Genomic DNA, 15510 nt, shown 5'->3' on the forward strand with positions numbered 1-15510 from the left:
ATTTTTTTTGAAGTAAAGGAGCTCAACACAACAAGGTGGAGCAACAAGAGAATCAAGAACTAAACAGTAATAATAAACAATCCATAGTCATCTCCGGCATTGCCATCAACAACCATTTGGATCAACTCTACTCCAATCCTTGCAACTCGTAAGCGACCTATTAATAATTTCTGCAATTCCTGCTTCTTGACTCCTGAAGATTCTGTCATTCCTTTCCATCCATATATGCCAAACAATAGCAAAAAATCCAATTAGCCACCTATTACGTTCCTCCTTCCTTACAGTCACTCCTGTCCAGCTTTCAAAATGTTGCTTAATTGTCCTTGGAACAACCCACAATCTATCATAGTCAAACAACCAAGCACACCACACCTGCCAAGTAAACTGACAATGAAGAAACAAATGGTGGAGGTCCTCAACATCCTTTTTGCATAAAACACACACGCTATCCAGCTGATCAATAATGCCTAGTCTTCATAATCTTTCCTTAGTATTGACTCTACCAACTAGCACAAACCAGATGAATAACTCAATACGTGGAGGTACTAAACCTCTCCAAATGGAACTAGTGAAACTATAGCTCGTAATTTCCTCCGGAAGTGTTTCCGCCTGCAAAACCTGCACAAAGGAGTTAGTAGTATAAATGCCAGATTTATCAAATTTCCACACCAGTTGGTCCTCTCTCTCAGTTGTTAACTTGACTGCTCGTAGAACTTCATGAAGTTGGTTAACTAGTTCCAACTCCCATTGGAATAGTTCCCATCTCCACTGAAAGTTCCATATCCATTCTAGCCCATCCCAAAAACCACAATCCCCTATAACAGATCCGTTCTGATTTGAAACCGAGAAAAGCCTTGGGAAAGTGTCCTTTAACATACCAGTGGGCAACCAACTGTCCTCCCAAAAATGCACTTGTCTACCATTACCTACTTCCAGAGATAAACCTCGAATCATTGTCTCCCTCACCTCCTGCTCTTTGATTTGTAACTGGCAAATATCCCTCCATGGTCCCCCTTTGGAAAATACAGACTGATGACAAAGCAACACATTAAGATTTAAGTTATTACAGGAGCACACAATCTTCTTCCATAATGGACAATTTTCCTTAGAAAATCGCCACCACCATTTGAATAGCAATGCGGCATTTCGAAGTACTGCATCCCCCACTCCCAAACCTCCTAGCTTTTTCGGGGCTTGTACTATTTCCCATTTCACTAAAGGTATTCCATGCTTGCCATCTTCGTTGCTCCACAAAAATCTCCTCTGCAGTGAAATTAACTTCTCTGCTACAGCTTTTGACATTTTGTACAAGCTCAGGTAGTACACTGGCAGACTATTCAGTACTGATTTAATAAGCACCAATTTACCATCTTTGTTTAACATTTTTTTCTTTCCACAAACTGAGTTTGTCTTCCACCTTATCTATAATTGGTTTCCATGTCTTGACAAGTCTTGGGTTCGCTCCAAGTGGAACACCAAGGTATTTAACAGGCAGGCATGCTTCCTTACACCCTAATAAACTGCACATTCTTTGCGACCACTCCCTGTCACAATTAACTAGGATTAAGCTGGATTTGTCAAAATTAATACTCAAACCAGACATCACCTCAAAACACCGCAAAAGCCTCTTGTAATTTCTGATAGTAACCTCATCCTGTGGACAGAACAATATAGTGTCATCCGCAAACTGTAAGTGAGACAATTCGATGTTGTCCCGTCCGACTAACAATGGAGAAATCCTACTATTCCTCACAGCTTCAGCTATCATCCTATGGAGTACATCCACCACAAGTACAAAGAGAAAAGGGGAAAGCGGATCACCTTGCCTTAAACCTCGTTCCATCTTAAAGGATTTAGATGGCGACCCATTTATTAGAATTGACATAGACGCGGAACAAATACACTCATTGACCCAGCTTCGCCATTTAGTACCAAAACCCATCTTTTGAAGGACGATATCCAAAAAACTCCATTTGACTCTGTCATATGCTTTTTGAAAATCCAACTTGATTATCGCTACACTCTTCTTCCTCGTCTTCAGCCACTGCACAGTCTCACAAGCAATCAAAGCTCCATCATGTATCTTCCTCCCTTTCACAAAAGCAGTTTGTGTCTCTCCTACTAATCCAGGCATTACACTCCTCATTCTTCGTACCAATACCTTTGATATGACCTTATACACACAGCCTACCATACTGATTGGACGAAAGTCCTTTATCTCCTTTGCTCCAACGAACTTAGGAGCCAAAGCCACCCAGGGCTTTTCTTCTCGCTTCTAATGTACCATCGTACACTCCATTACTAACCATATCATCAATCTTTTTTATCTCATTCTCAAATTGTTTTATCCACAAATCAACATTACATAAGTGTTGTTTATGCCATCTACTCAAAGGTACAGTCAAAGCCTTCAACTTATCTGTAAACTGAGCATCTCCTAGACCCCTCCACTCCTCTTTCACCAGTCGGAGAAAATCATCATGTGTGAACCAAGAATCTAAGCTTCGGAATGGCCTTGGCCCCCCACCGATCCTGCTATCCTCCATTATCATTGGGCAATGATCAGATAAACCCCTTGGGCCTCCTCTAAGTCGCGTATCAGGGAACTCCTCAATCCACTCCAAGTTCACTAGCACTCTATCAATACGGCTACATGATTGACCACAGAACCAAGTGTATTTACGATCATGCAGTTCTAGGTCTACTAGCTCCATTTCCTGGACCCAGTTCTTAAACTCTTCTGCCGATGTTGTTAACATACTAGCTCCTTTTCTTTCTTCCACCTGAACAACTTCATTAAAGTCTCCCATAAAGCAAAACGGTACTTGACATAACCCTGACAGAAAACTCAACTCTTCCCACACAAGTAGCTTTTCCTTTCTTTCATGAGCACCATACACCAAACAAAATGCACAGTTAAAATTGTTTTTCAGGAGAACGCCTTCAACGCATAGCCATCTAGCCCCTTTATAGCAATTATTTTTTCTAAACATCAGTTCATCCCACATGATTAACAATCCCCCAGAAGCCCCTTCCGATCCGACAAATTCCCATCCTACGGCACTATTTCCCCAAATTTGCATGACATCAAAATTTGTAATAACCTCCTTTTTTGTCTCTATCAATCCTAACAGATTAACATTATATTTTTTCTTCAAATTTTTCACCATACTAATTTTTCCAACACCCCCTAACCCCCTAACATTCCAAGAACAGTAAATTATTTATAAATATTTTTACACACCTTATTTCGGTTCTTTGGATGACTTCTCCTTGCTTTCTCTTTTTGTTTTGCTTGTTTTCTTTTCATTGCAACGACCTCATTTTGAGCTTGAAGGATTGCCATATTATCTTCTTCCTCATTGCACTGTTCTGTTCCTGATTCTACTGCCAGTTCCCACGCAGCTCTGTTTTCTATCATATCATCTTTCCAACTATTTCTTTGTTTTGCTTGAGCATAGTCACTGTCTTCATCCTTCTGTGAACCTGCTGAATCCTCCAAGTCCCTCACGCTCCCTTCCGCCTCTAACGCTGTTTCTTCCACTATTGAATTTTCCTCCCCTGAGACCGAGCCCTGAACATCATCACTCCTCAGATACTCTGGCATTCTTTTCTCACTCTGAACTGCCTCCCCGTGAATTACTTCATCAGTGGTATCCACCCCTTTGACCGTGTTTTTAGATTCTTGCCCACCACCCCTTGTCGTGTCCTGTTCCCCCTGTTCTCCGCCCAAGCAATCACCATGAGTGACCACCGCAACCTTACCTCTCTTCCCTGTTTGTGCAGTCGCAACACCATCCTCTGATACTTGCCCCTCGGCATGTTTATTTTTGTGCGTAGCATGGCCGTCGTCTATGGCGACAACTCCCTCCATTGCACAGAGACTCACTACATTCACCAATGATGTTTTGGGAATCCGGATCACTACATAATCAGCCTCGACGTCCACTAATTCATCACCTGTGGGTTTGGTTGCGCAGCTGCCAGCAGCACCCGTTGCTGAAACACCATTTTTACAAGCCACCGGATCGGGTTCGTAACCGGGTCCAGAACGCTGCTCCACTTGGCCGCTCATCATTATCCTAGCTAAAGATCCTTGTTGGTTTTGAGCCCAAGACACTTCCGTTCCTTTACTCCTTTTATTCATTTCATCAAATGTGTTCCATAGGGATTGGCCCATTATTGATTCCTTCCCCTTTTTATTTTTCAACACTTCAGCTAGGCTACGTTTGGTTTGGCCCACCATTACATTGTCCCTTTCTTTATTATTTAGCAATAAATTGGGCCTCACATCATAACTATCCCTTTTATTTAAATTGCCTCTAACCAAATCTGCCTCCTCATGCCTTGTCTCACCATAGCACCATGTTACCATTTTTTCAGAATTGGATCCCTCACTAAATGATTGATATCCCAAGAATTCAGCTCCCTTAGTAACCGCCCTCATTATTGGTACAGCCGTTTTCGAAATTAAACTTTCTTTATTCCATTCATTCAAATCATCTAATTGAATTACCTTTCTGCCCTTCTCACATTCCACCTCTCGAATTAGCTGCACCACCGTCTCCGCCGCCATATCACACCCCACCATCTTTGGAGTCCTAGTCACCGCATGAGCATCGTTGTTCCCACTATCCATGCCAAACCCGCCACTGTTACCTTCTTTGAATTCCATGTTGGTCACGCATTCTGATCCATACCTCTCTCCACCAACTTCTTTAACAAATATGTCGAATCCACTGGTACCTATTGTTATGTGAATCCATTCGTTAATAACATCAAAGATACATGTATCAATTTGTATTCGTCCCGCACTGAAAGACTTGCACGATTCTGTGTCTATGTCACACTTAACCATTTCCCCCCACTGTTCTCCAATCAGTCTGAAGGTGTCGGCCGACCAAACATGCAACGGCACGCCAAAGCACTCCAACCATACCCTGCGAGTTTCACTTCGCTCGTTCTCATCCCATCTCCATACACTATGGAACATATTTAGAGAATTATACCTACTATGTTCGAGTGCATCTTCTACATCAAGCAAATTCTCAAAAGTTAATAAAGCTTTGTACGCCCCCAGCTCTCGAACTTGGACTCCATGCGGCCACTCACTTTGTACTTTTTCTGTCAATTTAGTGAAATCAATGGCAGTCGTCATTCCCCCAATAATGCTCTTTTGCAGCCAGACCAAATTTTCTTTTACCACCAGAACTTCTATCTTCTTCGTCCATCCATTTCCATGTGGGTCCTGCACTTTCTCCGTCCTCTTTGCACAATCAGAATGTCTTCTACCTTCATCCCTCCTTGTTTCTCCATTGTTGCCTACATCTTCCATGTTGTTATCCATCACATGCTTTCCTTTATTCTTTGTTACCTCTAATTTCCTTCGTTACTTAGCTTTTCTGACAAAGATTTCCTTATTCCTCAATCTCATACGGTTCATCTCTGCTATTGCCTTCAATGCCCCTCCTTTTGTAGTATAGCGTATGAACGCAAATAAGTATATGCTTCCATTCTTCTCCTTACGTGCCAAAAATATGTCATTTATCCTCCCTGTCCATTTGAATAAATGGAACAACTCTTTCTTTGATATATCTTCTGGTAGATTATCCACAAAAATTGTGAAGGATTCACTCTCCAATCGCTAGTATTCTTCTCGATTCCAAATCCTCAGATCCTTTTCGTGGTACTGTGGTTGCCTAATTCTAGCCCTCTCTGTGTTTCCCCACCCCTCTCTCTCTCACCCTCTCTCTTATATCACTTTTCTATACTAGTTTATCATTATGTTTGTTTATCTGAGTTATTGTCGAAAAAAAAAGTCAAGAAATTATTATAGTATCCGAAACTTAATCTCAAAAATATTAATAACGCAATTAAAATTTTAAAGACTAAATAAATATACCCTGATGAATCCCAAAGCCCATTACAAAAATTTATTTCAGACAAAGTGACTCAAAAGCTAATACTCAATGAAAATGTCGTTTAATTTTCCATACGTGTACGTGTGTGTGAAAATATTATGTATTGTTTTATGTATCAAAAAAGGAATGATTTTTCAACTCAAACTCCTATAGAATACTAATCTTTACAAGAAAACAATTAATTAGCTCGAGGAAAGATGAGAGAAGGATTCTTCGCCGGTGTATATATGACCTGTAATATTTCGTGACAATAATACAATAGATAATATACAAATAAGATTGCATTAGCTATAAGATAATCTATTATTATTATCAAGCTTCTTTAATTTCGCATTTCCACTCAGCTATATTAGCTACCTAACTTCAAGACAGGTCACATTAATACATAAATGTACATATATAAAAATTAAATTAGCTGGATTAGATTAGATTTCTCGTAGTTTAATTTGTCGGCGTCAAAATAATGCACAATTTACGTGCCCTGTCCTGTGACGATGCTATAATTTCCATTCCTTAGAAAATTGGATAAGTTTGAGACTCGTTGTGACCAAAATGAAATGATTATAGGCGAAGCCTCAGCAGAAAGCTACCAATATTCATTGTAAATTGTAACAGATAAATGAAAAAGCTAGGTTGAAATGGAAAAGCAAACAGAAGAAAATGGCAAATTAGGCAGAGACTTTGAAATTAGTTGTTACATCAGTAATAGCCACATTGACGCTACACCATTGAAGAGGGATTATTGTGTGTCACTCCAATTATGACTTATTTACTGTTGTGACAATCTCATCATTGCTAATGCCACGATTCAGATTTTGATTCGTGTTTTAAACACTATCTTTATCTGAGTAGAAGCTATGGGATTCAATTCCCTCTTTGCATAGCAGCTTCATACGATGAATTCTAAAAGGTCATTAAAATTTAGAGTAAAGTATCGTTTTTGTCTCTAATATTTGGAGTAAGTCCTATTTGTGTTTCTAACGTTTAAATCGTCCTATTTGTATCCTTAATGTTTATAAAAGTGATTCAATGTTATCCTACTATCACTTGGATGTATTTATTCTCAATTAGGTCTCACTTGGATGTGTTCGATTTTAATATTATTATACCCACTATTTGTATTTAGATTCAATTATGTCCCTAGAAAAGTGAATTATGTAAATATTGTAGGAATTAGTTTCAATATTTGATGAGTTATTTTTCGGAATAGATCATCGATTCTATCTCAGACATTTGTATTATAACTTTAAGAAAAGATTTTAAAAAACAAATTAAAGCGTTCATGATGTGTAATTGACAGTGGGATAACATTTAATCACTTTTACAAACGTTAAGGATACAAATAGGACGATTTAAACGTTAGGGACATAAATAGGATTTACCCCAAACATTGGGGACAAAAACGATACTTTACTCTTAAAATTTATTATATATTAGATTATTAGACTAAAAAAATACATTAAAAAAATTGAGTTGATGGCTAAATAATAATAAAAATAATAAATGGATCAAATGTAATTAATTTGCATAGAATTAACCCTCCTAATATTCGGGTTAATGGGCGGATCCAACGTAACTTCCTCAGTCGGAGGTCATGCTGACGTGAGATGATGCTGAATATAACCTTCAGAAACAAGCATATAATTAAAACTCATGTGACAGATTGGACAAAAACATACCATGCATTATTACTTATAATTATAAGTAGCTTCCTCTCCCAAGCAAGATATATATATATATATCATATTATATCGCTGGTTATCTTATATATGTTAAAATTATGCATTATATTTTTCAGAAAAAAAAAATGATATGCCTCTGCGTTGTCAAGGTGAAAGTAAATGACCGAATTAAGATGATGATATGAAGTTTAGGTGAGACATGACTAGTAGTTTAATATATGATAATGGAAAAATATAATTAAGTAGTGTCGATGCACATGCACAATATAGACTCAAATCCTAAGCGTGACGCGTATAGGATCCTCAAAACCTAATCATCTTGTTGTCTCTATACCCAAAATTAAAATAGTTGTTGACAGGGATGATCCACCGATGAATCTAGTTCTAGTCAATTATTAGGCAGATCTAAACCAGATATTTTGGATACCACACCCCAGAAAGCACAGTTTAAATAACTCCGATTACGCAGAACCCAGCCATGCATGCAACGTCCAAATCAACCAAATCGGGGATCTCCGATCGGAAATTAAGGTGTACAAGTTTATGAATCAATGAACATCATCGTCGAATGAATTTCCAGCCACCGAGACTTAGTTGATTCAAACTATTGGACATTTTTTTTGTTTTCTACACACCATAAGCAAAATCTTAAAAATAATAAATAAGTGTTTTATTTTTCACTATAAAATCTCCTCAGAATAGATTTTTTTTAAGTGAATAAGAATATACCGGATATTTGAAGGAACTATATATAAAAAATGATTCTAGAACGTAGTTTGTACGTATCATTTTGACAAGATTTAAAAAAATTAGGATAAAGTATATTTTAGATTTTTTATTTAAATTAAATAAATATAAAATTTACACAAATATATAAAATATTGTGTAATTACGTACAATGTGTCATATCTCAGTTGCTAAGGAATTTTTAAAAAATGAACAGATCTCGGATACTGAGATCTTGATCTATATTATAAAAGTTGGGTAATGAGCACTCGAAATACAGGTAAAATTCATAGAGTTTCGTTACCGAGATATGCATAAAGTTTCAATTGACATTTCAGCACCGAAATGTGTGTATAATTAAATTGATGCTATGTTTATTTGGTTTTTATTTTTTCATTTTATTTAATTTAATTCAAATAATTTTAAATTTTAAAATTATAAAAATATTTAATTTAAAATTTAGATGATTATAATTTAAATTAATAATTTAATTTAATTCAATAAAAATAAAAATATTTATATTGCTGTACTAAATAAAAACAAAGATATTTGTAGTGTTGTATTAGTTATTTATGAGTATTGCAATAATCATAAATATTTGTTTTTAATTTAAAATTAATTTTACAATACTCATAAATAACTAGTACAATAATACAAGTTTTATTTTGTTTTAATTTTGTCCAAAAAAATTTTGATTTGCATTAAATATATCTCTACTTGTCATGAATTATTAATATATTGATCTTAATTTTTTTTTTTAAATTTAGTTGTCAAAAGTATATTTGATACAAATAAAAAACATTAAGAATAAAATTGACACAAAATAAAACTTAAAAATATTTTAAAATTTTTTTAACAAACTTTAGGAACAAAAAATATACTTTACCTAAAAAATTATTAGTGTTACCTACAAAATATTCGTTTTAGTTCTTTAACTAAGTAATAAAGAAAAATGATTTTTAAATTCTAAAATGTTTTTTTTTTTTAACGAACGATTAACAATGGCAATGTTTAGAAGCCCCTTTATATATAGACTATGGTCACGCTTAGCTAAGAGTTAGCTCAACAAAGTGAGAAGTACTTTAATAAGGCTAATAAACATGAGTCAAGATTACATGCAACTTATGACGAAAGCCCGAAACATTGCGAGAATTTGAATAAATGTCGCAATTTAGACTTGAAGATGAAATTATCCAACTGTAGCAGTGTAGCAACCAACGGAAACGGCTTTTAATGTTTAAAATATGCAGCAACGTGACTTGTTTTGGTGTGTATTAGATGTAATCACATGCAAAGGTCGCTGTTTATCCAGCGCATGTCTTCTTGTAGCAAGGCAACAGCATAAGCATTCGCGTCATTATCATTGCAAATGTAGCAGTCAACAAGATCGCATGACGCATGCTATCCTTTCGTTAAAAACGAATAAATATACAAATAAACAAAATAAAATAAAATTAGATATACGTTAAACCTAAGCTAGCTTTAAGGAGAACCCAAATACGGACGGAGTTGGAAAGGTTAAAAAAAGTTCATACAAAGTAGAACATTGTAGCTTAAATATCATAAACTATGCAGGCCTTATGAATATTCTATCATTCAAAGCAACACTAAAAGTGCATGTTCTTAAAAGTTTTGACCCGCACGCTCTTTAACTGCCAAGACGAAATAAACTTACTATACATCTCGTCTACGCTTCTTCTTGATGTTATCAAATAACTGATGAACATCATCAGCTGTAATTGGCTTTGATGTGTCTGCGGATTCCTGTCATAAGAAAGAACATAGTCAGGTTTCAACTTGGGTGTAACAAAACAACCATACAACCCTACTAAAATGCAAGGAGCATACCAGGAAAGAACGAAGCCCATCCTTCATCTCTTGAATGCCCTTCAAGATCTCCACTTTCTCTACATGTCCAAGTTTATTAAAAAAGCTTAACTCTGCACCCTGTTGTTGCTCAATATTTGCTTCTCTCTTTTGCTTGGCCACTCTCTCATACTCAGCAATGGAGTCTTCCTTGTCAATTAGGAAAGTGATCCGCTTCTGATGATAAAACTCCATACATTTGTTGCATTTGCATAAAGCATCCCTCCAATTTTTAGAAAGAAACATTGCTTTACTGGGTAAAATTGGGGAAGCAGCAGCAATGTCAACACCGAGGAGACAGTCAACTTTCATATCAGAGCTTTCTGCACATTGGTTTAGATCCAGGCTGTCAATACACTTTCCACCATGGAGCATACTCTTCCCACCAGATATGTTTTCTGTGCCTCGGTTTAAATTCAGTTTTAAATCCAGGCCATCATTACAATCTCCAACCTGAAGCATACTCTTCCCATTGGATGTGCTTTCTGGGCATTGGTTCAAATCCAAGCTGCCATCACAATTTCCACCCTGAAGCATACTCTGCCCGCCGGATACAGATTCAGAATCAACTTTTGCATCAACAACTTTAGGACTATTATTTGAAGTATCACCCATTGGCTCTTCAGACTTGCCAGTTGAAGGCTTATCTTCCAAAACACCTTTGTCCTTGCTAACTTCAACAGTAGCATCTAGTTGCTTTCCCACAGCCCATATGGATTTCGGATATAGATTTAGAAAGAAACACACTTCAGAGCATGGCTTACATATGAAATCCTCATAAAGAGGCTCTCCTTCTTCGTCTCTGGGAATCTGATATATGCCAAGTGTATGAGAGAAGCTCAAATGTGCAAAACATAATGAGTAAGAAATACATCAGAGTTCACAAATATAATTTGCTCTACTCTATCAGGAACTGACGGGCTCATAGTGTAAATTTCTATATGCCTTCAATATGAAATACTATATTTAAAACACATGAATAGGGAAAAGAAAGAAAAGGGGAACAAACAATCAAGCAAAACCAATAGCTTAAACATACATTGTTGGATGCAACAAAAGCATGCAGCAAATTGTTGTCTGAAGTACAAATAAAAGCTGGAACTAAATTCAGAAGAAAACGCCGGAGATTTAATTCATGACAGCATAAAATCTAATTTTTTACTGTAAGTATAGAAACATAATATAGAAAGGTTAAAAGAAGACAAACCTCATCAGAAGACTCGAGTCCAAGATGCTCCTCATGAAACCAATCCTCACAGAGGCAGCATTGTAACATTTCTACTTGTTCTTCAACATCTGGATCTGGATAAGGACGACCACATGTGCAATATGAACCTTTGAAGTTGTGATTATAGGAATTCTCAGTGTTCTCTACATCTTTATTTGGAAGAATCTTGCAGTAAAATTCACCAAACTTCGAATTCCCACAGTCACACCTAAAGTTTCTTTTTGTCCATAGTTCCACAATCTTTGGAACATAGAAATAATGAAACCATAGGTTAGTAGTGTCAGCATTGATAAAGCAAACAAAATTTGACTGTTATGATACATTAGAAAATTTACCATTCCTAGTAACAACATTTTCAATCAAACAACAACAGAAAAATTTCCCAAATAATCTAGAATTCAAGATTATCATCCATAAAAAAGGGGTCACTGTAGATAAATGTCCCAAACCTAACAAAGAAATTGTGTGTTTGGATTTTACTCATTTTGAGTTCATATCAGTCCATAATCAAAAGCTTCATACAACTTCAAATAAATATTGCCACAGAAAAACAAAAAACTATTCCCCCTAAAATTATCAAAACCAAACATGCACTGTGTCTAACTTGTTAATAAAAGAGTATGTGATTTTACCAAACAAAGTGTATGATTTACCATCATTTGCATGCAATTAGGCACCCCACACAGACTAAAGATCAGACAACTACACAACTTAGGATTTTAAGAAACTGCATAAAATAAACATGACTAATATAAATAAAAAATAGCATCCCTTTTAGTATCTTTATTTACAAAGATGCACAATAATAGGCAAGTTCCCATTTGATGTCCCCACAAATGAAATGAAAGGTTTATTTCAGTGAGGAGAGGAATATATTCAGCTCTGAAGTTCCATCATAAGAACTACCTGGTGGCCATCATGACAAGACAATGAGCAAGCAGTGCAAACTCCAGCATTCCCATCCGGAGTGCAGGTGAGGCAAGAGAAAATCGCCTGCCTTTTCAAATAACCTTTGCCATAGGTACACTCTTTGCCATCATCACCCCCCAAAACTAAATCAACTTCCTTTGAATGAGTAAAGAAAAAAAAAACATAAAGTGTCAACATTTTCAAGTCATATACAACATTATTGAATAAAGTTCAACAACATAAAGCAGCAATAAAACTAGCACTTAAGCGCAACAAAAACATGCTTTTAAGATATAGAACTATACTGGAAGGCGGAAGCAATGAACATACAGTTCACGAATAAAATTTATAGATGTTTAAAAGTTGGTGAAGACTCACATGTAGTTGTCTTCATGTGAAGTTGATAGTCGAAAACCGTTAGATGATTTGACTAAATTGTCATCTAACGGTTTTTGGCTATCAACGTCACATGAAAATAACTGCATGTGAGTTTCCACCATTATTTCAAAACTACCAATGAGACTGAAAGTTATTTGGAGCCTAGCTCCAAGAGAGAGAGAGAGAGAGGAAAAAAACTGTTCTACCTAACCTGCCACTGCTCTACACTGATATTAAGGCTGCATCAAAATTCATCCACACTATGAGAACAGATATTTGAGAAACAAATTATTTTATTTTGGATGCACTTATATCATCTTTGGTGCTTATTCAGCATTCAATTTACTTGTTCACAAAATAAATAGGTCATTAACACAAATGACTTAATGACAACCAAAGAACAAGCACAAAAAACTATTTATTTGGAACAGAATTTAGATCCACTCAAGTAGTCAGCAGAGAGGCTATGATTTCTTATTAAATATCTTAAAGCATAAAACCAAGTATGTGCTTTAGACTGGGATTTCCATGACACCTCAGATGTGAAACAAACTCACAATAACCAGCATTTACTAGGAAACCAATCTACGCCAAAGTGCATAAATATCAATTAATCTACAATAAGATATCACATGCTCAACTACAGTTTGTGCTTCTAGTTACATAAAATATACAGCATTTCACAGACCAAATGAAGCACCTCGATGAAACCGTCAAAGTCCTCACATATAACTATCAAGTAATTTATATTCACTTAAAATGCGGCTAATCTGAGTCCTTCTAGTCAAGGCTGAAGCTATCGAGTATGTGTCAGTGTTACAGGTTAAAGGACCACAGGTAATGACACTAGGTTGTAAGTCGCAAGAACAGCAAAAGCAACCCCACCGTAGTCAAAGTATTATTAAGGCACACAATGTAATTCCAGATATTCACATTAAACATAACCCATATTAAACATAACGTCGTAAAGGCAACAATTTATTTATGGTAGCCGTCATTAAATCAGTTTAACATTATAAAGGCAATAATTTATTTTTGGCAACCGTTACTTGAATTAGATGGCAAGTAAGCCAAGTATGAAGATTCCTTATCATAGCAGTGCCCGGTACCAACAACCCCGAATATATTTCATAAACTCACTGTATCTTTACCCAAATCCCCTTTACGGCGGATAAAGGGCATGAAGGTCCAGCTCCCTTTCAAATCTTAACCATCAAAATGACTTGTAGTAATTGAGCAAGAAGTTTGACCTACTATCCTCCTCTGTTACCATGTCTTTCAAACATACCATAATACACAGAGCCAGTCATATAATTTTCAAAAAGGATAACGATAAAAAAAAATCCATATAACATATAGCTCGTAATCACAGTATAAAGATTATTGATAAGATAAACCAAACAAAGTCAAGTAAAATCGGAGAATTAATTCAAGCATGAGAAACACATAACACCTCACATCACATAGGTATTAAAGTATTTGGAGAATGACTAACCAGTTCACGTTCCTCAACTTCCTCAAGGTACTCGTTGAGAGTAACAGCCTGCTCAGCTTCTTCCTCAAACGTAGCGTCCATTTTCACTTACAAATCCGTTACTTCTGGCTTCGGAATTTCACGATCAGTTCCTAAATTATGAAAGTGAATCCATGAACTACCGCTAACAAAGAGATAAAATAAAGCGTACGAATAGGGCACGAGTTCAATTGGTGAAGAACATAGACGTATACCACTGAATTACGAAACCCTAGATTCCACGAAAGCAAATGGCAAAACTGAAAATGAAGGTAAACAAAATAAAGAAGCGAAGAATAATCTGAAGTCTGACCTAATCTTGAGAGTGAGAGTTAGAATTTGATTGGATCAATTAGGTGACATTTTGAAGCAGCAGAAAGTAGCAGTAGAAATGCGAAGCAGAGAAGAGCCGTGAGTTTTGGTTTTGCGAAAAATGGAGTTAGGGTTATTATATAGTGGGCTAAGGTGGAGCTAAGGAAGGACTAAGGACCATAAGGACATTTTCCCGCCAGATATCCAAGGGTTGCAACTTGCACGTGTTGGGAGTGGATTTTGTTTGCAAACAAAATCAAATGCTAAATTATCTTCTTCCCTCCAAATTACCATTTCCACCCATTATCCCTTTTTATATGTATATTTTTTTTAAATTTACATATACATTAAGATCATTTATTATATTTATATCACACATCTTTTTTAAATAATCGGCTATCAAAAAATAAATTGTTTATAATAGAATAATTAAATTTATTTATAATAATATAATAATAAAAATTATTATATGCTAAATATGTATTTTAATGTGTAATAGTTTATTGGTAACTATTTTTTTTGTACGTTAAGTATAAACGTAGTATAAGTATTATTTTGTATGTACATATCTAACAAAGTATATAGTATATATCCTTTCATTTAGAATTATGATAAATGATATAAAAAATTATGTGTAATGTTCATATCCTGACCTAAAGTTCAGTCAAGTTTAAAGTAAGTAAAACCCAATCAACATATAAGGACTTCACCCGCACCTACTCGACCTTGTGGAGCTCAGGCTCGACAACGCCAACCTTGGCTCTACCTATTCGAATCAATAAACTAATTCTTACAATCTCTTCCCTTCATTTAGACGGAAGATCTCAACAACCTCCCCAATAAAAGGACAGTTATCTACCATCAAAGATGGAGCTACTCAAAAGGTGGTTAGAGATTCTACACCTATAATTATAAACACCTGAACACTCTTAGGTATTCTTTGAATCAATCTACAAAACCTACTTAAACATTTAC

At 35.9% G+C, this 15510-nt stretch overlaps 1 protein-coding gene across 1 annotated transcript; it reads right to left on the reverse strand.

Annotated features, from left to right (window-relative positions):
• Nucleotides 9672-14743, reverse strand: LOC107643124 (putative E3 ubiquitin-protein ligase UBR7). The gene is made up of 6 exons (XM_016346694.2): nucleotides 14537-14743; nucleotides 14206-14336; nucleotides 12330-12488; nucleotides 11403-11663; nucleotides 10178-11005; nucleotides 9672-10093 (listed from the first exon to the last, which is right to left on the reverse strand). The coding sequence occupies exons 2-6, from the start codon at nucleotides 14284-14286 to the stop codon at nucleotides 10004-10006; spliced, it is 1419 nt and encodes a 472-aa protein (XP_016202180.1). The 5' UTR covers nucleotides 14287-14336; nucleotides 14537-14743; the 3' UTR covers nucleotides 9672-10003.

This window comes from Arachis ipaensis, chromosome B05 (assembly GCF_000816755.2).
Source record: "Arachis ipaensis cultivar K30076 chromosome B05, Araip1.1, whole genome shotgun sequence".
NCBI lineage: Eukaryota > Viridiplantae > Streptophyta > Magnoliopsida > Fabales > Fabaceae > Arachis > Arachis ipaensis.